The sequence below is a fragment of the Mauremys mutica genome, chromosome 2 (assembly GCF_020497125.1).
Source record: "Mauremys mutica isolate MM-2020 ecotype Southern chromosome 2, ASM2049712v1, whole genome shotgun sequence".
Lineage (NCBI taxonomy): Eukaryota > Metazoa > Chordata > Testudines > Geoemydidae > Mauremys > Mauremys mutica.
The window spans coordinates 291,216,673-291,241,036 of NC_059073.1; the positions used below are offsets into that span (position 1 = coordinate 291,216,673).

The 24,364-nt window shown below is 54.4% G+C and overlaps 1 protein-coding gene across 3 annotated transcripts in view; it reads left to right on the plus strand.

Annotated features, from left to right (window-relative positions):
- NBEAL2 (neurobeachin like 2) overlaps positions 1-24,364 on the plus strand; it is a 172,918-nt gene that overhangs the window by 40,916 nt on the left and 107,638 nt on the right. For 2 of the 3 annotated variants that reach the window (XM_045003706.1, XM_045003708.1), the window contains exon 2: positions 20,146-20,234. In XM_045003706.1, the coding sequence (XP_044859641.1) occupies positions 20,146-20,234 (89 nt within the window). Of the gene's footprint in view, positions 1-14,852; positions 14,916-20,145; positions 20,235-24,364 lie in introns of those variants that run through there. The other variant, XM_045003707.1, reaches the window with a different exon arrangement.

Here is a 24,364-nt window from a genome sequence, read left to right on the forward strand (position 1 = left end):
GACTTGCGTCATGCACTCGTGTGTTGGAGGAAAGGCGGCTTTTTGACCTCCTGCTTGCCTCTGTTGGGCTCATTTTGAGATTCACCTTGAGCTTTGACAGATCCCGGAAGCTTAAAGGAACCTCTTGGATTCTGTCCCTTTTCTCTCTCGTTCTGAAGGTGCCGCCACATCGGTTAACTCCGAGCGCCCTGTGGCACGAGCCGACTCCAGCAAAAAAAAATAATTAAAAATTAAATAGGTGGGGCCGTGAGAACCTCAAATAAACTCGCTGGCGCCAGGGGGCCAGAACAGCCGCCTGCTCGTGGTGTATTGCAAGCTCCTGCAGCCGCTGTTCTCTGTAAAACGCTGTGATAACTGGGGGGGCTGCATTGAGGCAAAATGTTGCTGCTGTTTGGGACAGAAACTGGCATGTCCTCACATTCCTCTCCCCGCTCCCCGTAAAGCCAGTTTCAGTATGAAACGGCAAGGGGTGTGGGCCGCTAGATCGGTGTCTCTCTTGCTTGTGGCTGTGTTGACAGGAAACGAGGCGGGTCGGCTGTGCCGAAAGGTGTAAAGTGCAGTGGGAGATGGAGCTGATCAGCAGGAGCCTGTCCAATCCCCTGCGTCTGAGGGTGACCAGAAATGTTCAGATGGGGGTGCGGGCGGGGTGTTCTCATCCTGACGCTGTTTGCGGTGGCTTGTAATTCTCAGCAGTATTTCATCAGATTAGGTTGGGGGCTGGCGCGGCCTACGGTGCTGCCATCGTGAATCTTCCAGTCTAGAGCGAACCTGGGCTTATGCTTACGTCCTGTCGCTTCCTCCCCAAGCGAGTCAGTAACTGAGATCCCGTGTCCCAAACACCTTTCTGCTCGCCCAGACGCACGGCCTCTGCCGCTCCTTGCGGCTGGCTGGGAGAGGGAAGGACCATGGAGGCCCCGTATCAATCCAGGGACCGTGTCTTGCAGGATGTGGGGAGCCATTCCAGCCAGTCTGTATGGGCTGGGTGTGCTTCTCCGCACAGAGAGGCACAACCGTGTGTCCAACATCCTCGGCCAACCCCGCTGTTCCCTATTTGTTGCAGGGTTTAATGATAAACACCTCTCCTCTTCAGCCGCTCCCACCCCTCCGCTCTGCTAATCCAGCACTAGCCACTCCTGTCCCTTCCCAGAACCTTACCTCTGCCGGTGCCCTACGCTTGGTCTGCTGCCCTGCACCTCGGGGGGTGGGCCCCACCAGCCCACCAGGGGGCTGTAGATGGAAACAGGGGTGTATGACATCCATGCGGCTCTAAGGCAGCAGGGACTTGGCTCTCTGCTACTGCCTGTAGAATGGCTTTCCCGATCTCTCAGCCTTGTTTCGTATCACAGCTGAGATTCTATTGTCGCTCTTGCCTGGTCGCCTCTCGGACTGGGTCCCCTGCACGATCTCTCTCTCGGCCGCGTGCCGCGCACGATACGGAGGATGAACCGAGCTGATGCGCAGCTGACGCCCCTGTGACCTTTTTATCTTAGTGTTAGGCAGGAGCACGTCAGCTGGGCGAGTCTCCAGTATTCTTTGAATCCCTCTGGATGTCCCGTTGGTGAGCCTGTGTGTTCGGGCGTGGGGAGAATAGTCGGGACAAATACCAGGCGCCCCCTGAAGGGAACGCATGGAAGGGCTCCCTCCTGCCCAGCTTAGTGGAGAGCGGCTACGCGGATGTGACTGATTCCATCAGTCCTGGGTATTATGCAAGCTGATCCATAGCACGCTAGCATGTCAGCACCAGGCGAGATGCTGTAGACTCTCTTCCACCCTGCGGCCAATAATTCTGACACCGGCAGTCCCCTGGCTCAGTATCTTTCTCTACAGTGCCAGTTGCTCTGCTTCCTGGTGACCTGTGAGGTGGGGCCCAGAGCAGTGTTTCTCAATGAGATCTCCCTGGCACAGGTTAGGAGGGCAGCAAACCAGTCCCTGGTATCCTAAAGGCTGAGAAACACTGGCCTAGAGGCACGTTCTGCATTTTTAAACCATTTCATTTTGCATGAACAAGGCACAAACCTGAGCCCTCTGTGGTTAAGCCTGGGGACGGATGCTTGCTCTGTCATCACTTTAAAGTAGGACACCATACACATGACCCGGGCTTTGCGTGCGAAGCGCAAGGTGTACGCAAGCAGTTCTGATGGCCCCTGACCCATATCCGCAGTCCTCTCTGCTGCTAACCCCTCGCTGCCGTGGGCCTCGGGTTCACCCAGCTTCCCACCCAGCCAAGTCTAGGACAAGAGAATCTTTGCAAAGGTCTGTGACCTGGGAGCCTCGGCAGGGAGATCCCGCTTTCCGCTGGGAATGTGCTGTGCCTAGATCGGCGAGGCAGGCTGACTCCGCTGGCATTCAGAAGCAGGGCAGGCTCTACCAGGTGGCAAAGGGGGTCACTAGATGTCCACGTCTGCATCTCCGGTGTGCCCTACTGCACCCAGCAGAGCGCTGTTGGGCAGCTAACAGGATGGGTGGCTAATCCAGGCCTTTTTGTTCCTTGCTGACTCTCCCTCCAATGTGCCCATCCTCTGCAAGCCAAACTGGCATCATTTACTCCACGTTCAGCTGCATATGTAACCATGCCTGGAGCTGCAAGCGCTTTTGCCTCCTACCAAGTAGGTAATTGCATCCCCTCTGCTGTCCACGCTGGCTCAGGGCTGGGCTAGTCTCAGCCGTTGGGATTCTTTAACTTGCCCGGTCTTCTGAGGGGGGAATGAAAGACCTCCCCCCCCAATCTTAAAAACAAACCTACAAGGCCTGCATCGGGCGAGTTGCAGAAATGGCTTCTCTGCTAACGGCCTTACTCTCCTTGTTTAGCTGCTGACAGCCGATGTGAAAATGTTTAAGTATCTGTGTCTTTGGCAGCATTGCCAGCGCCTAGAACTCGCTAGCCCATGAGTCAGGCTCCCCTCCCACCCCGAAGCATGGGACTGGATTAAAAAAACCAACCCACGATCTCTTGAATACACTTTGGATTCTTTATTCTTTTGCCTTCTGGATTCAGCACCTTTAACTCACTTTATGCTTTTTAGTTTTCTCCAGCAGTGAGGGCTTTCCAAAAGTTTTAGTGAAAGCTGCGGGTCTCATGTTACCACTTGATTTCAGGGGTTGGAGCTCTTAGAAGAACACCAAGTATCATGAGACCCGTGAGAGTTGGCGATGCTGTATCTCTTGGAAATGAGGCTTGACACCCCATGGGAGAGATTTACGTCCTCCAGAACTGAAATCCATCTCCTGTCATCCTCATTCTGGATAGCGCTCCGTGATCTAGGTTCAGAGGACATTTGTCTTAGGTACCTGTCTGGTTCCCATAGCTATCCCATCTGAGTGCCGTAGTATTGATTGGCTTTACCCTGCCAGGGCAGTGCTGTTATCCCCATTGTACAGCTGAGGAGAACTAAGACGGACTAGGTGACATGCCCAAGGTCACACGGGAAGTCTGTAGCAAAGCAATTCCCTGGCTATGGGCCTGGGCCGTTGTACCAGGTCATCTGCCGGGATTGAACCCTGAACGCTGGATCTAAAAACAGGAGCTCTGCTGCTGCTGGTGCCAAAGGGCCAGGTCCGGTGACTTAGGTTGGGTAGCAGATTCTGAAACCAGTGGGTGACAGAGCCGCGTGAGGCGCATGCGGGTTACGCAGTGGTTGCTAGAAAGGCAGGGGGGATACTGTGTTGGAAATGCAAAGCAGCACTCTGTGTAAAGCTGGGGGTCCCCAAGGTTCCCTGGAGAATCTGTGTGGTGCACCGTTCCCTGCTGCTGTCACTTCTGCTGGTGTGGGACCCCTAACTGGGGGATCCCTGACTGCAAGGGGGCAGAGGGTTCCCCAAGCAACGCATCTCATCCTTGTCGTGCTCTCCACTGCTGCCGTCAGGGGCTGCTCCTGGCCCCAGCACTCCAACCGCGTGCTTGGGGCGGCATGCCGCGGGGGACGCTCTGCCGGTCGCCGGGAGGGTAGCAGGCGGCTCCGGTGGACCCCTCCCGCAGACGTGCTTGGGGCGGCGAAATGGCTAGAGCTGCCTATGGCTGCTGTAACCCTCTGACTCTGCCTGAATGCTCGGCTGGCCTGTCCAGGTGAGGCTGTTCCAAAGCTGAGCTCCCCTGCAGCTCCCAGGCGGCCGCACTGATGGCGTCCAGGTTGCTGGTGAGGCTGTAAACGTGCCGTTCACCCTGACAACCTGTCAAGTTGCTACCCGGGGTGACAAACACTTGGCCTTTCTAGCCATCTGGTGCCACCAGGTGCTGGGAAATGCAAGGCACCGAAGCCGTAATGTCAATATTGACGAGGCAGGCGGAAGCCGTGTGACCGCGGAGACGGCTGGCGTGCATTGATTTGGTGGTTTTTCTTCCCTTGTTGGCAGGTTTTCGTTCTCCCCTGGGAGAGTTTCTCCTTGGGCCCAGATCCCTTTGCACCGGTTTGCTCTGAGAAGGGACAATGGGCCCCTGAGTGATCACTTAAGGCACAGGGAGGAATCACAGGTCTGGAGTATCTCTAACGGCACCTGTCCAATCGTTTTCTTCTCCCTTAATCCCCAACCCCATCCCCTTTCTCCACAAACCCGCCAGCTGTATTGGAACAAAATTGGGCCACTTCAGCCTTGCTGCTTGAAGTTTTGAGAATCCTGCTCCAGAGGCACAGATCTCTATTGCTTGAGCTAAGGAGAATCTGTTACCATTATAGGGCTCATGACGCGCAGTGGAAAAGTTGCAATTCCATCCAGTAGAGGGCAGCGGTGTATAGACTCCCAGCTGGCGGAGGCTTGAATCTTGGGACGCAAAGTGTGTCAAAGACCCGAAATAAAGAGGCCCAAAAACTATTAATGAAGGAAATGGAAAATTCTGGCGGTGTTCGTTGCTTTAATGTAAATAACTTCCCATGGCCTCGGTTTCATGAGTCGTTTTTGTTTTGGATGTAGATCCCTTTCAACCCTGAAAGTGAAGGCTCAGCAAACTTACGGGGATCTCTGGGACTGAAATGTGACAATCCTTCAACATACGTCCTATTTGAGAGGTCTGCCTGCACCCATGAGCTCTGTGCTCTGGAATTTGAACTACACGAGTCCTTTGGAGAGGAGGCGGATTTACCCACTGAGTTGTTGGTCGGGCTTTATTGTAAGGGTCCATTATAAGTTTATAAAGGGCTAATGAATGATTGATTGAGAGGTTAATATACAATTAGTCCGACAGTTCACTAAGCTGCTTATGACCATCTAGACTACATGCTACTGATGGTAGAAGAACTAGATAAGTTCATGGAGGTTAGGTCCATCAATGGCTATTAGCCAGGCTGGGCAGGGAGGGTGTCCCAGCCTCTGTTTGCCAGAAGCTGGGAATGGGCGACAGGGGATGGCTCACTTGATGAGGTCCTGTTCTGTTCATTCCCTCTGGGGCACCTGGCATTGGTCACTGTCGGTAGACTGGGTACTGGGCCAGATGGACCTTTGGGCTGACCGAGTGTGGCCGGTCTTATGTAGATGCCTATTACAGACATCAATTAATTTGTTCATTAACCTGTTTGTAAACTCTAATTGGAACCTTAATATAAGTGTGGCCAAATCCTCGTTAGTTGCAGGCCATCCAGGCCTAGCTGCCGCTCGCAGGGCAGCATGACCAGTGTGTGGGATTGCCAGGAGAGCCTCTTGGCAGTGTAGCGCTCTGAGGATCGCGAGCAGCTGAAAAGGGGACGTTCGAAGTGTGGGTTCCTTTGTTGGTCACTGTCAAGATGTTGAGAGCTCAGGTGCTCCTCCCCAGCACAGCTCTGCCGTTTGTCTTGTCTGCTAGATTTGTCCATGTGCGTCTGGTTCTTTGGGCTGGAGAGGAAATTGATTTTTTTGTTTCCCTTTTTGGGAAAGGCTCTTGCATCCTTGCTGCTTCCCAGGTGCCTGGAGGGGAGAACGAAGATACGGAATCTCTTGCAAGGGTGGAGTGGGGGGAAGCAAGGTCATGTGGGGTGATTGGCCATGCGGGCCACAAACCTGGGCTCAGTGTGCAGCGTAGACCTGCTCTGAAAGGCAGTGGCTGTACGCGCCCGGGCTGAGACGGGGGCTCCGTTGCGCCTGTGGGTGCTAGTGCTATATAAATAACACACTGCGGTGCAGCTCCTCTGGCCAGTCCCAAGTCGTAGGGTTTGCCCAGGGCTCGGGGAGGGCACGGAGCACACGCCGGCGCAGCATCTGAGGGGTGCCGAGGCCCGCGGACACGTGGGGAGTAGCGGTCCGGCGGAAGAGTACGACAGCCTTGCATCTCCACCCTCTGAATTCACCCCACGCGCTGGGGGGATTAGAGATAGGGTTGTCGCCTCCTAAGTTTGCTCCTAAGTTTGCACCTGCACCTAGTTTCAGCTTGTGTCCAGGTGCCATTTGACAATGACCCGGGAGATGCCCTGTCCAGCCGGCCTAGAACCCACTCTGCAGGCCGGGCCGTGACTGCGGCTGGATACGGATGCGGCTGTTCTGTGGGGCCCTTTGGCCAGCCGGGGCTCCCTCTTCTCCGGAATCTCCTGGGCTCCTGAGTCCAACCTCTTCCTTCAGCGTGCAAGCGGCTAACGTAGGAACGCCTCAGAGCTGCCGAACAGGCTCTGCCAGCCAGGCCCGGGTGTGAGCCGGGGCCCGGTCCAGCTGTGTGAGTGTCGGTGTCTGGACATGTCGTTTCTGGGTGTTGCTTGCTGTGTGCTGTGGAGCACGCCCCCACCTCTCCGAGGAGGAGCCTCGGCGGGCGAGAGCTGTGGAGCCGGGTCCCAGCTGCACCATGGTTTCTCAGCGCTGCGGCGGGGAGCATACGGTAAGACCCGAACCCGCTGTGCGTCAGCCCTGGGAGCACCCCGGGGGGGTTGAAAGTCTCTGGGAAACAGACACGGAGCCCCCAGGGTTAGGGTTCACCCCCCACAAGCAGCTTTGTTCAGGTTCCTGCGGAAGCTGCATGTCGGATGCCGGCTTGAGGGCTGCCTCTCCTTGTCATGCTGGCCGGGCCAGGCGTGGGCACTGTTGCCATGAAAGGGTCAAGGGGACCTGGGCATGGTCCTATTTCCAATCAGACCCCACCTCTAAATTTTGTGTGTGAAAGAGGGAAATTTAAAAATGGATGTGAGGCGGTGTGGCCTAGTGGATAGAGCACCGACCTGCCAGGTGGCCTTGGGTTAATCATGTGACTCTGGTGCCTCAGTTTCCCTATCTGTAAAATGGGGGTGATACTGACCTTTGAGATCTCATGAGCACTACATCAAAGATTGTGGAAGAAAATCAAAATTTTGCCAGCAGGCAGGGTGCCCCAGGGTTGATCCTTCCCTGAGACTTTTATGCAAGGTGGGGGGAATGTCCCGACCCAGCACTCTTCCTCCCTCTCACCCCCAACACTTTTGTCTTGACATCAGGGTCATGCTTAGCATTTTTATAGCACTTTACAATGGCTTTCTTTAAACATGTAGAGACACTATCTCATTAAACCTCCCAGCCTCCCCGGTAGGCAAATACGTGGTGGGGGTCCCACTTTGTGGGTGGGGAAACTGAGGCACAGCAAGGCAGTGTGACTTGCTCTAGGTCAGTGGTGGAGCTAGGATTAGAACTGGGGGCCTCCTGACTGCAGCCCTAGAGCTGTTCTGTCCACGTCGCTTTGCACAATAGCTTTTCCCCTGTCCCATGTTCTGGGCGGGGTGAGGCTCGGTGGCTCCGTTACGACTCTGGAGGGACGGGGATGGCTAGAGCCGCTGGAGTTGTCCCGAACTCTCAGCTGAGTGTCTGTGTGCCAGGGTAGTGCTGACTCGACCTTTGGGGCTCCCATGCCCTGCCCCTCCCAAAGACACTAGGGGATAAAATCAGAGTGAAGTGAATGTGTTTAGGTGGCCACTCGCGGCTTCCTGGAGTCCTGGCCGTTCTGTACCTCCGGAGGCACCTCGCCTGCGAGGTCATGCCATGCAGTGCGTGCCACTCTGCCCCCACCGGCATGACCTTGTACGCACTGGGCAGGCGAGGCCACGCTGAAGCAGTGCGCGTCGCAAAACGGCGTCCCACGGCTGGGATTAAAAGCACCTCCGGTTTTGTCTCAATACCAGCTGGGGAACAAAGTTTTAAAAACAGGCCTGTTGGGCTTAAAACCGCACGAAGGGCCTGCCTGCTGTCCGTCCGTCTGTCCTCCCCGGTGCTACGCCGCTGGCAGCTGTTACTCCAGCCTTGCCCTCGACCACCAGAAGCAGCGGTTAGGGTGCGCTAGCTGAGCTTACGGCTTGCCCCGTCCCGTCTACACTGGAGAAGGCCAGACACGGATGCAGCAATGCCCTCTTCCGGGTCCCACCAGAACATCCAGCCTAGAGCGGCCACTAGGCTGTTTGAGCCTGTTGATGAAGTCGGTGCCACCAACAGCTGGGTTGGCTCTCCCAGCCCTGTTTCCTTCCCCGTCTGCGTTGCGTGGCCCCTTGTTGTGAGAGGGGGAACTAAAAAGAAGTCCACAGCGGCTGTTAGCCACTATCCTTTGGCTGTATCAGAGACTGCCGCTCACCCTGCGGTCAGTGTCCTTAACAAACCCACTCGGACTAAGAGCAGGTGTTTTTGTAGCCTCTCCCTTGTAGCGGGTCTTCTTTCTGCCTCTCTTAACGTGAGGGAGAAGGAGACTGAGACACAAACCCCTCTGGGGATTTCAGGGTTAATTCAGCCATTGCCCGAGTCTGACCGGTCACTGTTTGTGCTGAATTTTATATACAGGGAGTGCACCTGATGCTGGGGAGGCGCTAAAACAGGGGTTGGCCAATGGCAGCCACTGGGTCAGGGCAGCTGGGGGGAGAGGGGGTGTTATGGAGAATGCAGGTCCTAGGGTTGAAACTCCATCTGGATCTGAATGTATCGAAGAGATGGGTGGTAATGGATCCATGTTCTTCAATTTCAAGGACATAAGGGACCCGTACGATCATCTAGTGAGCCTGATCTCCTGGATGATGCAGGCCAGAGAATCTCACCCAGGGATTCCCGCCTGGAGGCTGGTAACTCGTGTTTGAACAAGAGTAGATCTTTTTAAATAGCTTTGTGCGAATCAGGTCTGGCCCCGTGGCAGGCAAGGTGCCAATCAGGCCCTGAGCTGGGCTGAGCTGTAAAGGGGAGACATGGGGTTTCTGTGCTTTGGAAGATTGTGTCCTGCAGGGGGCATTTGTTTTAGTAAAGGGGGTCTTCCTGAAAGATGCTGCACTCCAGATATAGATACTGTCGGCCACCGTGGCCCTGATCCTAATGCTAAGAGAGCAATAGTATCTGCTTCGATGCTCCGAATGAACACACGCCTGGTCAGCGGCACCCCTCATTTATCCTGCACAAGGAAAGAACCTCTAAGAAACGTGGGCTTAATGTAGAACTTGAAACGTACTCCAGATCTTCGGCCTGGCCTGGCCTGGCGGCTTAGTCAAAAGATGGAGGGCCAGGGCCTCATCTGGCACCAGTTCCCATAGCTCCCTCAAGGCCAACACCTGCATTGAAATTCTGGAACTATTGAAGCCAATCAAGTGGGTTTGTCTGTGTTCTGAGAAGTACAGAGCCATTCTTCAGCTAGTGACGCTAACAGCAAAGTTGTTTCACTTGTGACCCATGATGGGATTTGAACCTGGTTCTCCTGCTGCCCCTTCTCCTGGGGTTTGTCTAGACTAGAGCATGGTCCTGTTCTCACTCCAGCTGAGTACCCAGGACGGCATTAGGGTGAAGCACAGATGTTTGTGTTATGTCCAGAGCGGTAGTTAGCTCAAGGACCACTAACGTTAGACAGACCCATTGTGCTGCAAGCCACCTGGCCTGGTTTGATTTCCTCCCCCTCCCGCACTATAATAACTAATACCTAGCTCTTACCTGTTGCTTTCTAGCCAGAGATCTAAAAGAGCTTTCCAAGGTCGGTATCATTACCTCCATTTTACAGATGGGGAAACTGAGGCATGGGGGCAGGGAAGTGACTTGCCCAGGGTCACCTAAGAGGGGGGAGAGGTCAAGCCAGAAACTCAGGTATCCTGTGCCCCCGTGCTCTGTCCACTAGGTCACACTGCATCCCATGGATTCCCTTTTCTGTTTTCCTGTAAATCAGACTGAAATGTTAAAAGTCCTTCCATGACCACGTTGACTATCTCAGGCAGTCGATCACTCCCCTGCTATGGGCTTCCCCCACCCATGTCTGGCTCCGTCTAGAATCGCAGCTGCCTCGCAGGCTGAATGGGCTGGGGGGGACGGGTTAAGCACCTGAATACAAACCAACTCCGCCAAAACATGAACCACTGAGCCAGGCAGCAGGCGAAAGGCTCAGCTGAATGGGAGCCAAGCACCGAGGTTCTGTCGGAGCTGGGAGCAGTCTGCGCTGCGGCTGAGAAGCGGATGACTCAGCCTGTCATATCCTGCCTTGTCACGATGATTGACTTTGAATACAGGTGGATCGCTTCTTTGCCACTCTCCTTCCCTTTCCAGGAACCCCCCCCCCCTTCACTGCCGCACCTGTCGGCTCATGATTGGTCCCGGCCATGGGAATCCTGGTGCGGTTTGTTGGGGAATCAGCCTCGGCAGCTGCTTGCCGGCTGTTAGTCACTCTTGGGAAGTCAGGCTCTGATCCCTTGGCTGTTTAAGAATCCTCCTGCGTCCTCATGCAGACAGTTGCACGTCAGGGCTAAGGCCTTGCGTATCCACCGTCTGCGCAGTCAGCCCCCCAGCACCGCCTTGAGGGTCTGTCCTCACTGCAGTGAGGCCAGGCTGTTACCCCCCCACCCCCAGCCCTCCTCGTGTTCGCACACAAACCGCCCCTGCGAATCTGCTGCTTTCAGCCTGGGCTAGCTGGCCTGGCCCTGGAGCACAGGTGCTGCTTTGCAGTGGGGACGCAGGCGAAATCTCTGGGGGTGGGGGGCTGGTAGTCCTCCAAAGCCTTCCCCCGGTGTGCCCAGAAGGACAGATGAGGTCACCCACAAATCACTGGGTGAGCGGCTCAGCTTAGTGCAGCATAAAGAACCATGGGCTGTGCCCCGGCAATCCCAGCGAGAGAGACAGAGCCCGGCACCAGTGAGGACACGATAACGCATGGAGGGCTCCGTGGTGGGGCTGTTCGTGCCCAGGCTAGGCTGGCCCGGGTGCCCATCAGCTGCGCTAGCTCTGCTGTGAGGACACCCTGAGAGAGCGAGTCCCTTCCAGTTGTATTTCCTTCAATGGATGATCTTCTTTAACATTTATATTGGGGCAGCCCTGGGTCAGGCCCCTGCTCTGTACAAAAGCCCTGCCCCAAAGAGCTTGCTGCTTGAGCTTCAGGAGGGATTGAGACCTAGTGGCTAGAGCAAGTGGGACTGGCTGTCATCCTGATTCTCGCACTTACTCACCATGCGACCTTGGCCAAGTCTAACCTCTGCCTCAGTTTCTCCATCTGTAGACTGAGGGTGATTAAGACCTGCTTCATGCTTAAATGAAACCGCATCCGTCACACAGAATCATAGAAACGTTGTTTTCCAAGGGTCTCAAGACAATAATTTAACTATCTGCTTTTATATGTGATGGCATTCAAGTGCCTTTACGTTGCACAAATGGCTCATGGCGTTTTATGACTCTGTAACAAGCACTGTCGATTTAAAAGTAAAACGCGATTGGTGTATTCCGGTTGCAGACTCTGACTGGGATCTGAAAGTCAAGCTGGGCTCCTTCTGGCAAGCACAACACCCAGCAAGAAGAAATCTGTGACTGGAACTTAATTAACACTCCACTCCGTGCGCGAGGTGGATTAGAACCCAGCTCCCTCTCCTTTTATGCCTAACAGGCATAAAAATGTATTGCTGTCTAGAGCTGGCAAACACTCCTTCGCTGGCCCCAAAGGAGACATTTGTATTTGATTCCTCTTCTGACTGTAAGCGTGTTCCAGTGAAGCGTGATGTCTTTAAAATTGGCTTAGCCACTGGCTCTTCTGTATAATCAATTTTCATGCTTCAGGGCATCAAGCGATTTTCACAGGGGTCAGGCAGGCTTGGGGCAGCATTGCGCAGCTGGCTGGGTGCATTGTGGGGTTTATTCACATCAGGTGTTGGTCACTGCAGGAGGCTACTTGATTGGTCCAAATCCGGTATGGCAAATCCTGTATGATAAGATAGTGCCGGGTAAGCCCCCAGTTGTTGCTCTGAGTGCCAGTCCTGGGAGGCCCTCATCACCCTTCCTTCCTGTTGACTTGCATGCTATATCCCAGGGATAGGCAACCTATGGCACGCGTGCCGAAGGCAGCACACAAGCTGATTTTCAGTGGCACTCACACTGCCCAGGTCCCGGCACCGGTCCGGGGGGGGCTCTGCATTTTAATTTAATTTTAAATGAAGCTTCTTAAACATTTTTAAAACCTTATTTACTTTACATACAGCAATAGTTTAGTTATATATTATAGACTGATAGAAAGAGACCTTCAAAAAACGTGTATAACTGGCACACGAAACCTTAAATCAGAGTGAATAAATGAAGACTCGGCACAGCACTTCTGAAAGGTTACCGACCCCTGCTATATCCTATTGCCTGATCACTGCAAGGTACATTCTAAATAGGTCCAGCACGCTCATTCTAAGGCCTTTCAGAGTCCTAGAAGCCACTTCCCCTTCTAGCATCCCACCTCTCATTATGGCTTTTCCGGCTGCACTGGGGCTGTTACCCAGGGAGCAGGTGGGAGCTGGCTGGAGGATAATCTTCCCCGCTCCTTTGCCAGACTGCAGGGTGTGAGCCGCCTGCTGGTAAGCGGTGACCTGGGCAGGCACTCCCAGGGCAGGTCGATCTAACCACCTCTTCTTGCCCAATATCCTCTTCTTGCAAAACCCTCACTGTAGAGAGGGAAGCTTTCAGGGCCCTCTGCAAATTCTTCCTCCCATTGTTGGCTTGGGGCAGTCGGCTTGTCGCTCGCTTGTTTCCATTTCTCCTGCCAGCTGGTTATTCAGGGGTGTTCTGACCATGCGTGGAGAGATGCAGGGGCCAGGGCTGCCACAAACAGGGAAGCAGTTGGGGCAGCTTGGGAGCCTTCCCCTGGACTGAGAAGGGCCTGAGATCGGAACCCTGAAGACCCCTGAACTTTGGGAACGGTTGGCAAAAGGGTTGGGCTCATCTCTAGTGCAGAGATTCATAGATTATAAAGGCAAAAGGGACACCTGTGATCACCCGAAGCACCGGATGTAGAACTTCCCTGAATTAATTCCTGTCTGAACCAGAGCCGAGCTTTCAGAAAAACAGCCGGTCTTGACATAAAAATTGCCAGAGCTGGAGGATTCACCACAACCCCCAGGCAGCTGTTCCAGTTAACTAGACACGGGCTTAATGTCTCTGCAGAACGCCAGTTCTGAGCTCAAGAACTGGCCAGGTCGTGTGCTCCTTAAAGGTGGAATTCAGCGTCTCTAGAAGATGATAAAATCCAAATGGAGGGTGGAGGTGGGCAGAAGAGAAACAGAAGGTATGGGAAAGATCAGACCACCTTAATCTGGGCACTGCCAAACTCCAAGGTCCCTCCAGTGGACCTATGTCCACCTCCTCCAGCCCCTGACAAAGCAGTAAGTGGGTGCGTAGTGAACTGTTTGTACTTACCCCTTTTTTCTTACCGTACTCCCCTGGTGTGTGAGTTGCGCCCACATGAGTTCCTTTGTGCTCACTGAGATTCAGAGGCCGAACTTTGTGGTGCAGTGTGCACGTGTGAGAGTTACGTCTGGCTCTGTAGATAGGAGCCCTGCGGTTGGTGTAACCTGCTGGAAGAAGGTAGAAAAGTCCTATAGAAAACGTTAACCTTTCTAGGGCATCCTTTCTAACCCTGCTGTAGAATCCAGTAGGCAATTCTATCCCCGGTGAACCTGGCATCTTTCGCTCCTGCAGTCTCCCTGCTGAATTTTAGTGCGCAAGGAGTAGTTTGATGCACTTGCCAAGTGTCGACTGGCTGTGAACCCTTCTCTGACACGTCGCTACGTTTTGGGCCTGGTTCTCGCCTTGCCCCCTGCGTGTATCGCACGCTGGCGAGTCTGCCCTTAGTCCCCCGGCGCAGGCTTGTCCAGAAGGCGTTCCCGTGGCTGGGCAGCCTGCGAGCTGGGCGAGGAGGCCCTAGGGGCCTGTTTCTGGTTCCTTTGGGACAGCACTGTGCCAGAGGAGGGCATAGGAAGGGAAGGCGCGGTGGCTGAGGATTGAGGTTAATCAGCGGAGGTGGCCGAGCCTCCTCCGTGGACTAGTAGAAGGGGCTGCAGCTCAGGGATGAGGTTCGTGGGTAGAACTGGCGGCATGGGAGAGCCCAGGCCTGGGAACAGCAAGAGTTCCTGGGGCTCCGGCTTGAGGTTCGCACAGCAGGACTGGAACAGTAGGGGGCGCTGCAGGGCAGGAGCCTGGGCTGTTGATTGGGAGGTGTGGGGTGGTGATGCTCCGGACGCCCTCTGGGGGACCTTGTGTGGACTCCATAAACCCGACGTGACGGGCCGCCCGTCCCTGGAGTCGCTCCGTCAAGGTTGGCGGAGCTGACCCCGGGATGGACCTGCCCCAGTAGCCTTAGAGAGGTAGCTGGGAAGGAACAAGCTGATGCTGCTCTGAGACCCACCGGTGTCCCCGTCTCGGTGCGGCCAGGGCCTTGGGCTGGTGCTGTTAGAAGCAAGTGCCTCTCGGAGACCCAGCCTGTCCCCCGGCCGCTGCGGCGCTGCGGGAGGAAGTGTCGCTGATGTTTCTAGTGACTTGGCATTTCCTGGCTGTTGCTTTACACAACGCGGTTTTTTAAAGTCACTTTCTTGTTTTGCTGCTCTCTGCGCTCACGTTCTCCCTCCCCCCCGCCCCTTCCCGGAGCATCGCCGACCTTCGCTGGGGCCGCCCGCGCCGCCAGCGGCTCTGCTCTCGCCCCGTCGCCTGCATGGGCTCCCAGCTCAGGCGGCTGCCTCTGGATTTGGCTTAGCCCTTGGCCGATGATGGAGCTGCCCAGCTGTCAGATGGGATCTCCGGCCATGGCCTGCCAGGTAACACCTGCACACTGGCTTTCAGGTAGCTGCGGCACCAGCTTGGACGGCGTGCAGGTGGGAGCCCTCTGGGTTGCATCGGGGGGGTTGTGGGTGCAGGCTAGGTGGGCGTCTGCCTCTGAGCTTGCGCTTGCAGGTGTTTGTCGTTACAGGAAACAAGCTCTGTGTCTGGGGTGTGAAAAACAAGCTAGCAAATAGAGCTTCCACTTGCTGTCTCTGCAGTGCTGGGCAGATGGATCGGTCGATCGCTTGTAGCAGGAGGGAGGCTTGCATGTGTCACGTGGGGGAGAGCTTTTACTGGTCCACTCTTTGGGCCTGATCCAGCCAGGTGCTGGGCACTCCCTTTGAGAGTGCTGTGCCGCTGGCAGGCTCAGGCCCTTTTGAGGACAGCGACTCTTACACCTGCGGGTCCTGCTAGGCTCCCCCAGGGAGAGGAGCCATGTCACTTGGAGCTAGGCTAGGCAGAGGTCCATGAGGCTGGCCTGGTGTCTCTTCCTGTGGCGAGCAGCGGGTGTAGGGAAGAGGTGCTGGGACAAGAAGGATAGGCCAGGCATGTGAAGAATATCTAAAGGGTGTATCTGATCCCCTCTTCGCCTTCCTGGGAATGCCCTGTAGACCTTCACAAGGAGCACTCTGAAAAGCCGTCAGCTGAAACAGAGTGAAATCCTTGCTCCAGGGACTTTCGCCACCCTGCGGAACGATGTAGGAGGGTTAAGAGTCTGTCACGTTCTAGTGGCTGATCCAGAAAGTCTGCAGAGGGGAGATGAGTCTCTAAAGCTTAGAGGGCTTTTCCATAAGGGTGCGACTTCTCCTCTGCTTCTTCCCTTCCTTTAAGACCATCCGTGGTGGGAAGGAATTGGAGCATGGAATCTCCGTTTACTTTCCTGGCAAAGGTTACCTGCGATGGGAGGCGTTGGGAACCTTGGTTGCTACCAAAGCTTAACAAAAGCGCATCTTGCTCCTGGTGTGCTCAGTGGGCAGGAGACCGTGACTAAAGACCTGCTTCCTGGCTTCCGTGACACCAGGATTTAGATGGGGAGCTAGGGCCCAGCCCGTCTGTCTGCCTGCTGCGAACTCCACCCTCCCAGACTGGCCGTGAAAGCCCCCGCAGGTCTCCTAACCCCAGAGCTGCAACTGTCAGCAGAGAAGCAGCTACCTCTGCCTGCAGTGACTCTGCCTTATCGGCCTATCTCTTCTGTAGAACTATGGTGAGTTGAGACAGAAAGAGCGATGGAGCGATAGGCAAAGTGTTCTCAGGGGAAGAGGCTTCACTGTGGAGCGTCCAGAGGAAATCGGGCTGATCCGGCATCAGATGGCTTTCAAGGCACCCTGCCACTCAGAGGAGGAGGGGAGACCTACACACACATACACCCCCTGCGGTGGGGCACAGAGCTCTACTAGCAGGGAAAGGAGAAGGGCAGAAGATTCTGGGAAGTGCCTAGATACCAGGGTGATGGGTGCTAGAAAGGTGCAGCAGCAAGGGAGTGCAGAAGAAATGGAGGGAGGGTCTCTCTGGCCCCCTGGTTTCAGCTGTCCGTCTGTCCCAGGGGAATGGCTCTTGGGGGAGAGGCTGGACTGCAAAGGGGCTGGTGCGTGTGCTGCTGGCTGTTGGTTATTGGCTTCCCTGAATGTGCATGTCTGTCTCTGGATTCTGGCATTGGGTGGGAGGTTCCAGGCCCTGGTTTAGCGCATGGGGCTGAATGTACCATTGCAGCTGGTTAACCCAAGCTCTGCCCTGCCTGTGCCGCTCCGATGGCATGAAGGGAGCTTGGGGATTCCCCCAGGGCCTGTGTAGTGCGGGTGGGGAGGGGGAGTGGCTGGTGCATAGAGAGCTCTGGCGCTCTCTAGCTGGCACATGGTCCCTCGGGCTCACAGCCAGCTGGCGTGAGTTGGAGCAGCCCGCTGGCTGGGCTGGGGCTGCCTCTCCGCACTGAGCCGGGGGGAGCAGCCTTGAGCGGCACTGCAGAGCCTCGCGGGCAGTATGCCAGACCGTGGGCATTGCACTGTGACCCTGGCTTTACAGGCTCCCAGAGTAACCCGTGTTAACCCAGTGTGGGTCCTTGTCCCTCTAGTCAGTGGACCACGCAGAAGTGATTTGAATCTGCCGCTGCCTCTGAGCCAGCACATCTGGCCCTTCCGCTCGTGCAGTCAGTGGTTCTGGGTTCAGTCCCTGCAGGTAGCCCCAAGGTTGCTGGGAGAGGGACCGATTCCTTCTCCTGCACCCCTGGCCTATCCTGACTGTTCAGTCCCTTTGTTTGCATGGGAGAGAATAGCGTGGGTCTTTCCTCCCCTCCCCCAAGAGTGACCTATGTGACCTTACAGGCAGCTTGTCTGATACGGCAGTGATGGGGGAAGGGCTTCTGGTCCCTCAGAATGGGCTCTGATTGCTGGAACTGGCTACCCTGTCAGCTTGCATTTTGTAAAGCACCAGCTCCTGGAGTCCTGGGATTATGCAGCAATCTCAGCTTCTGGGAAAAGTTTCCAGCCCTCGTGGCTGCAGAGTGACCTGAAGGCTCAGGAACTAGTGGACAAAGCAGAAGAACCCGAAAGGTATTAAAAACCTCAGGAGAGATCAGGTGGGTGAGAGAATCTCTTTTGTTGGACCAACTTCTGTTGGTGAGAGGGAGATGCTTTCAAGCTTACTCTGTGTCACAGCAAAATACAAGATTGAACCTATTCTAAGGTCCATTCACACTGAGTGGTCCCCTACAATATATGTGCCAACTACTTATGCTGAGCTATCTATTCGGTCTTGTATTTAGCTGTGACACCCTCTTTCCTGGACTTGAAGAAGAGCTCTGTGTAGCTCAAAAGCTTGTGTATTTCTCACCCACAGAAGTTGGTCCAATAAAAGAGGTTACCTCGCCCACCATCTCTCTCTCTCTCTCCTTGTTTCCTGGCATTCACTGGGAGATGGTCACCAAGGTGATGGCACGAAGCCTCTCCGACTCCCCTGGATTATGGTCTCTGCTCTCCGCTTTGGATAGTCGGCTGGTCTCCGGCCTGGTTTCTGATGTACCCTGCAGTGGAATTGTCACAGAGACCCCGGGCGATGCTCTGGAACTGTTCCCCACAAAGCCAGGCAGGACTTTGGGGAGCCTCCTCTCCCTCGGAGCAGACTGTCTGCAGGGCAAGAAGCTCACATGGCTTCACCTCCTGGGTCTCTCAGAGCATTCAGCATATGCCCCTCCGTGCGCCTCTCACAGCGAGTCCACCAAGGTGGGGAAGCCACAGGGTCCTGCACCCCCACTTCGCAGTCAGCCGTGACTCTCAGCCAGCCAGTAACACAGAGGTTTATTCGATGACAGGAACACGGTCCAAAACAGAGCTTGTAGGTACGGCGAACCGGACCCCTCCGCCGGGTCCATTCTGGGGGGCAGTGAGTCAGACAACCCCGTCTGCACTCACTCCTCGTCCCCAGCCAGCTCTCAACTGAAACCCCCTCCAGCCCCTCCTTTCCAGCCTTTGTCTCTTTCCTGGGCCAGGAGGTCACCTGATCTCTTTGTTCACCTTTAGCTATCCCCTTGGGGGTGGGGGGAGGGCTCTGGCCATTTGTTGCTAGGAGACAGAGTGTTGGCCATTTATGCACACTGGAGACATAAGAAATGCATAGGGGAAACTGAGGCACCCACACAGTATTCAGAGGAAACATTAAGAACAGTCCCACTTGGTCACAGGAATCTGTACCGGCTGGCCTTGGGGAGTTTTGCATGGATGTCTAGCAGTATCTTTCCCCTCACCCTCGAATAGGGGGCACGTGTGCAACCATCCTATAAGGATTTTAAGATCATATCAACTTATGGCGGAGCCTGAGTTTGCTGCTCTGTTACTGCTTGTGTTCTGAGTTGGGGTGAGTTTAATAAACATTTTATACAGTACCGGGTTGTAAACGTACATGGCGCTTTATAGCGCATAGATGAGATGTGCAACCTGCCCCTCAGAGCTTGACATCTGGAGAAAACAAACCCAGCATGCAGGAGAAGGGGGCTAGGACTCGGCCCGCCTCACCTACGTGCTGTCTGTGCTGCTAGAAGGGCCAGGGTTACAAAAGGCAGAGAGCTACTGTCTCGTTTGGGGGCTGCTGAGAGCAAAAGGCTGTTCCAAAAAGTGTGTGTAGTAATAACTGTATTGCACAACTTGCACGGCATCTGTTTTGAAATCTAGCCTCGCGTTCTACAAACTACGGGCACCGTGGCTGAAATGCAGCCCTCTGTGGGGGTGAAGGACAGCGACCTGTGTGTGTGTGTGTGTGTGAGTGAGAGAGAGAGAGAGAGAGAGAGAGAGAGAGAGACACGCCTCTCTGAGGAGGAGCGGGGAAATTTTAGCCCAGGATACTGGAGCAGAACTTCTCTGTCGAGCACACCGGGCCCCTGGAGGTCAGATCAGTGAGGTGCCCGGTGAAGCTCCTGGAGCTCAGTGCGCCTCTCAGAACATGCAGGGCTGGGTCAGCCTTGCTGAGAGTGGACAGTGACTGATGGTGACTGGCTGCTGTGTGATAGGAGAGCTCCCCTCCCGGATATGTACCATATAAGGGGGTGTGTCACAATGGAGGGGACTGAGATGGGCTGCTGATCATGTGACTTGTCAGCCTGTCCAGGCTTGGGTGCCCATTGCTCTGGGCTGAGGTGGGGCCATTTAAACCATCTAGTCTGACCACCTGTACATCACAGGCCATTCAATTTCACCAGTATACCCCTATATTGAGCCCGAAGGCTCCAGTTCACGTCAGTCCTTGGGAGACTAACCTCTCAGGCAGAGAACAGGAGAGATGGTGGGACCACCAGTGCCCGGGCAGTGACAGGGAGGTGATGAGGTGAGATCTGCCCAGTCGCGCCTAGCAGGTGAGCTATGCCCCATGCTTCAGAGAAGGGCAAGGAAACCCCCCAAGGTTTCTGCCAATTTACCTGGGGAGGCAATTCCTGCATGCCCCCAAATCTGGCCGGCAGTTTGACCCTGACCATGTGACCCTCTTGCATGTACATACGGAATGCGTGGAATTATCGTGGATTCTGCACTGCTGTGTATCCTGCACTCTCATCTATCGGTCAAGGTGTGGGAAGCTTGAATCTGGAATTGCCTCTGTTTCTAACTTCCCCCGAAGTCTGAGGGTGTTCAGACTAGCCGGTTCTAATTCGGGCCTGTCTCTTCAGCTCACAGCTCTGTGTGTGGCGGTAACCTTTGGTTTATATTTACTCCTGACTTCTCACCACGTCCTCGCTTTGTCTTTTAGAAAGACTTGACCTACCTGCAACAGTGGCTGGAGGCGTTTGTCATGAACTTTGAAAAGATCATCGCGGTGCAGTCTTTGGACCCGAGGAGGTGAGTCTCTCCCCTCCCCCTCTCTGGATATTGGGTTGGGGGCTGCCTTGTGGTCACGCTGGTTAGTGCAAACACTTGAAGATCACACGGGCAGTTAAAGAACTTGGATCGAATGGAACAAATTCTCGTGGGAAGCCAGTGCCTTCAGTGGATTTCACTTGTTTCTCTGCCTAAGGGGTTCACAGATTACTATCTAATATTATTCCTTAAACCAGTGTGAATGGAGTGCTGGGCGAATAGTGCCAGAACAATAGCATCTGTGGAGACTTCTTTGTACGCCCACAGATAATGAGAGCCAGTGGCTGAGAAGCGGAGTTAGGCAAATTCAGCCTAGCGACAAGTCACGCTGCTTTTAGCAGTGAGGGGAACTGACCATTGCCGAGGGACACACAAGATTCTCTGTCGCCTGATGTTTTTTTTAAATAGTCTCTCACTGAACCAGAAGCTGGGGGCTTGATGCAGGAGGTGCTGACTGAAATTCTCTCACCTGCTACGGTGGAGGTCAAATGAGATGATCTTAATGGTCCCTTCCGGCCCTTAAAATAAAACAAACAAAAATCTGTGAAGAGGAGCAGCCTACGCCACGGTGCCACGAGATTCGCCTGTCCTGTCCTCTCAAATGTGCCTGAGCTTTCTCCTAGACTGACCACCACCCAGGGCAGAGGGGCCAGTTTCCATGGCCCATTTGGATTTTAGCTGCTCTCTTGCCAGGACCGGGGCCAGTTAGTGCCACTTGGGGTTATTGTTGTGAAGTGGACCCTCTCCTTCCAGGGCCTGCACTGAGACCCCCATATCCATTGCTGCTCAGCTGCTAGCGTGAAACCAGGCGGCAGTGACATTCAGGAGCCACCTGCTCGGGCCAGGTCCAGCACCTTGGAGGTGACTGGCGCTGTAGCCAGTGATCCATCCCAAGAGCTATCCCTGTCTCGCCTCACATGGCTTCTAATCCTCCTCCGCCTGAGGGTGCAGGCATCACTTCTCCAGGAGGAAGAGCTTCATGACCTTGACTCGTGATATTAATGTGGAGGCATCATTGTGCTCGGTGTATTACCTGGAAGGGAGGTCCCTGCCCCAAGGAGCGTGCAGTAATAGTGAATCTAACAAGGATTCACAGGAATGGATGTTCCTGCCCTGCTCTGCGCTAGCTGCTGTTCCCTGGAAGCCCTAGTTAGTGGAAGTGAGGGTCCCACGGTCTCCCCCCAGGTTGTATTTGTTTCCAGGCCTGTTCTCCACCGTCCATCCCAGGCAAGAGAAGCCTTCTCTCTAGATGGGACGTGCAGGAGGGTGAGACTTGACTGCTAATGCTGGAGAAGATCTTCCTGCAGGACAAGACTGAGGATGTGCATCATTGTGTCCTGCGGCGCCCACTACTTATGGGGGATGGTGCACCTTGCTAGTGCCCATCACTTGTGGCTTTGGGGCTCTCGAAAACCTCCTCCTAATGCAATTCCACCTAATACAGAATTTCTCCAGTGGCAGCAGCCAATTACTGAGCTGCTTCTGTGCTGGGGAATAGACAGAATGGGGGCAGCCGGCTGAAAGTGCGAGGGATTTGCACTTACAACAGTGCCCTGAAATCCCATGTGCTTCATTGCTCGCGTTGTTCAGGAGGGGCAGGGATATAAATCGTTTGTGGGACTTTCCACTGCAGGACTCGTGGCGAGACGTGATGCAGGCAGCTGTAGCCAGTAAAGCTTTTCTTTCCCTTCTGCTCCTCTGTGCTCCAGTGCTTGTACTGGCTGAGCTCTGTGTTTGTAACTCGGCCCTGACCCACAGCACCCCCTGCTATTCCAGTCTTGGGCTCCTGCTCTCCCTGGCCATGGTTATTCCCATGTCTATAGGTACGATTAGTCATGTCATACTTCCTAAGTGACGATCCAGGAGCTCTGTGCTGGGGAAATGGAGCCCAATCTGGATGGCTTAAGGCAGAAGGAAAGCCAGGCTCCAAATATCATCTGTATTTAGCAAGTCCCCTAATTGTTATACAGTAATTGCACTTGGCCCTGTCAACGATCAGCTAATCTACACTTAATGCCATTTGCGGCTGCTCCTCGGCCGGCATTACACACAAGCGGAACGCGCCTGTGGTTGTGCATTGTGAAATATTTCACAATGCGTTCATTAAAACCTGTAATCTCATTGGGCTACCTCGGTGTAACAAAAGGAGGAATTGGATTTAGGGCGTGCCAGGCTCAGGAATGGTGGGAAGGAGGTTTCGCTAGTCGTCTTCTGCTTCATTTATGCAGCTGAGCTTGTTGTTGACGCTACCAGCGCTCCCTGCTCTGCGTTGGCCTTTTCCTTGAGTTCTCTCCCCCACCGCCAACTGATCTAGATTCTTTGATTCAGCTCCTGCAGCCTCTGTAGGATCAAGGAGCATATTTCTGAGACTCTGGAGGATCCTAAGTCCTTGGTCTCCTGCCTGAGTGCCTGGCTTGTGGCGTGGCTGGTTCCTGGACTCCTAGCCCCCTGCATTGACCCCTCTGGGGGTACATCTGGCACTCGAGCAGAGAGGAGCCTCCAAAGTTCTCACGCGCTCCTGCCTTGGTACCTCGGGGTGGATTTAAACGTACTTGCTGTAGGAGGCTAAAATCTGGACTCTCCAGCTTCTTCATTCCACTGGCCAGTTGTGGAAGGGACATAAGATGGGCTGGGACTGCCCCAGGCTTTGAGATTAGGAAAGTGCCCATGAAGAGATCTGGAATAAACCTCCGGCAGGTCAGAGGGCGCTCTGCCCATTAGGCGAGCTGACTGCATGGCTGAGGATTATGTTCACCCCTTGGAGAGGATTTTTTTTTGTTTGTTTTTTTGTATTTATCCAAAATTTATTGACAGTCAGATGGGTGAGGCTACAGGGACAGTATCTGACCAGCTCTGAGACAGTAAAGCCAGACTGTGCTCCTTGTGGGTGGTCGTTCAGATGAAACTCTTCTCACGCTCCCACCCTCCCTTGCTCAAATTTTGGCCGATAACTGATGCTTGACAGGAAGTCCTATACCACCTCTCCACAGTACAGAACCTGATCCTGAAAGGTGCCGAGCCCCTGCAGTCCATATTGAAATCAATAAGGTGACTCAGGATGAAGCCTGTAATGCATCTGACCTTTGGAGCAATGCTGGTTTTTCTGTGACTGAGTCCTTCCTGACCCATTCTTTGGTCAGTTTTATGACCTGAAGCATGTGGATTGATAACTCTTACCCAAGCTAGCGTCAGTGCAGATTCATGCAGGTAACCACAATTGGGCCCCTGGGTGAGATTAACAGTTAGGCCCTGGATAGTTGAACTCCAAGCAGCCATTTGTGGAAACCTTTGCGTCCAGGTTTCAGATCATGCAGTGGCTGTGCCTCTCTCTCCCTCTGCCTGCGGTTAACACCGACACAGTGTTGATTTCCACACCCCTTTGTTCTATTGCAGCGAGCGGACGAAACGTTACAATCTGTCCTCGCGTCTTCCAACCATCAGTGCAATTTCCTGGCGGCTTCCCTCCTCTTGCGGGGGTGGGGCAGGATGACAGAGAGCTGATTTCCCTGCGCCATGCATGGGGAGGTGGTGACAGCAAGGAGCTCTCCATGGAGATGACATTGCCACCTCCTTTGTACTGGGGTATTAGTCAGTTCTGTTTCCTTGTGCAAACTGCAGGGCAAACAACCTCTCTAGCTACTGAATTAGACCAAAGTATCACAGCCCGCAGAAGAGGAGGCTATTATGCGCCACAGGCAGAGAATAAGGGGGATCGAGATGCACCAATCTGTGAGTCCCCTGCAATGGCAGGCAAATGTTTGAGATACACCCATTATTCCTGGCAAGTGGCCCTCAACCTCACACTGCAGAGCAAGGCAGACCCTCCCCTTCTTCCCCCCTCCGGTCACTGCCAATCTAACCTGGGGGGAAATTCCTCCCTCACCCCATATGTGGTGATCAGTTAGACCCTGAGCACGTGAGCAAGAACCAGCCAGCCGTGCCCCTGAGAGAGAGAATGCTCAGTAACACCTCAGAGCCCTGACCCTCCCCATCCAACATCTCCTCTCCAGCCATGACAATCTCTGGTGTTTCAGAAGAAGGAGATTTAAAAAAACAAAACAAAAAAACCCCTCCCAGAGTACACTGGGGGAAATCCCTTCCTGACCCCTGCC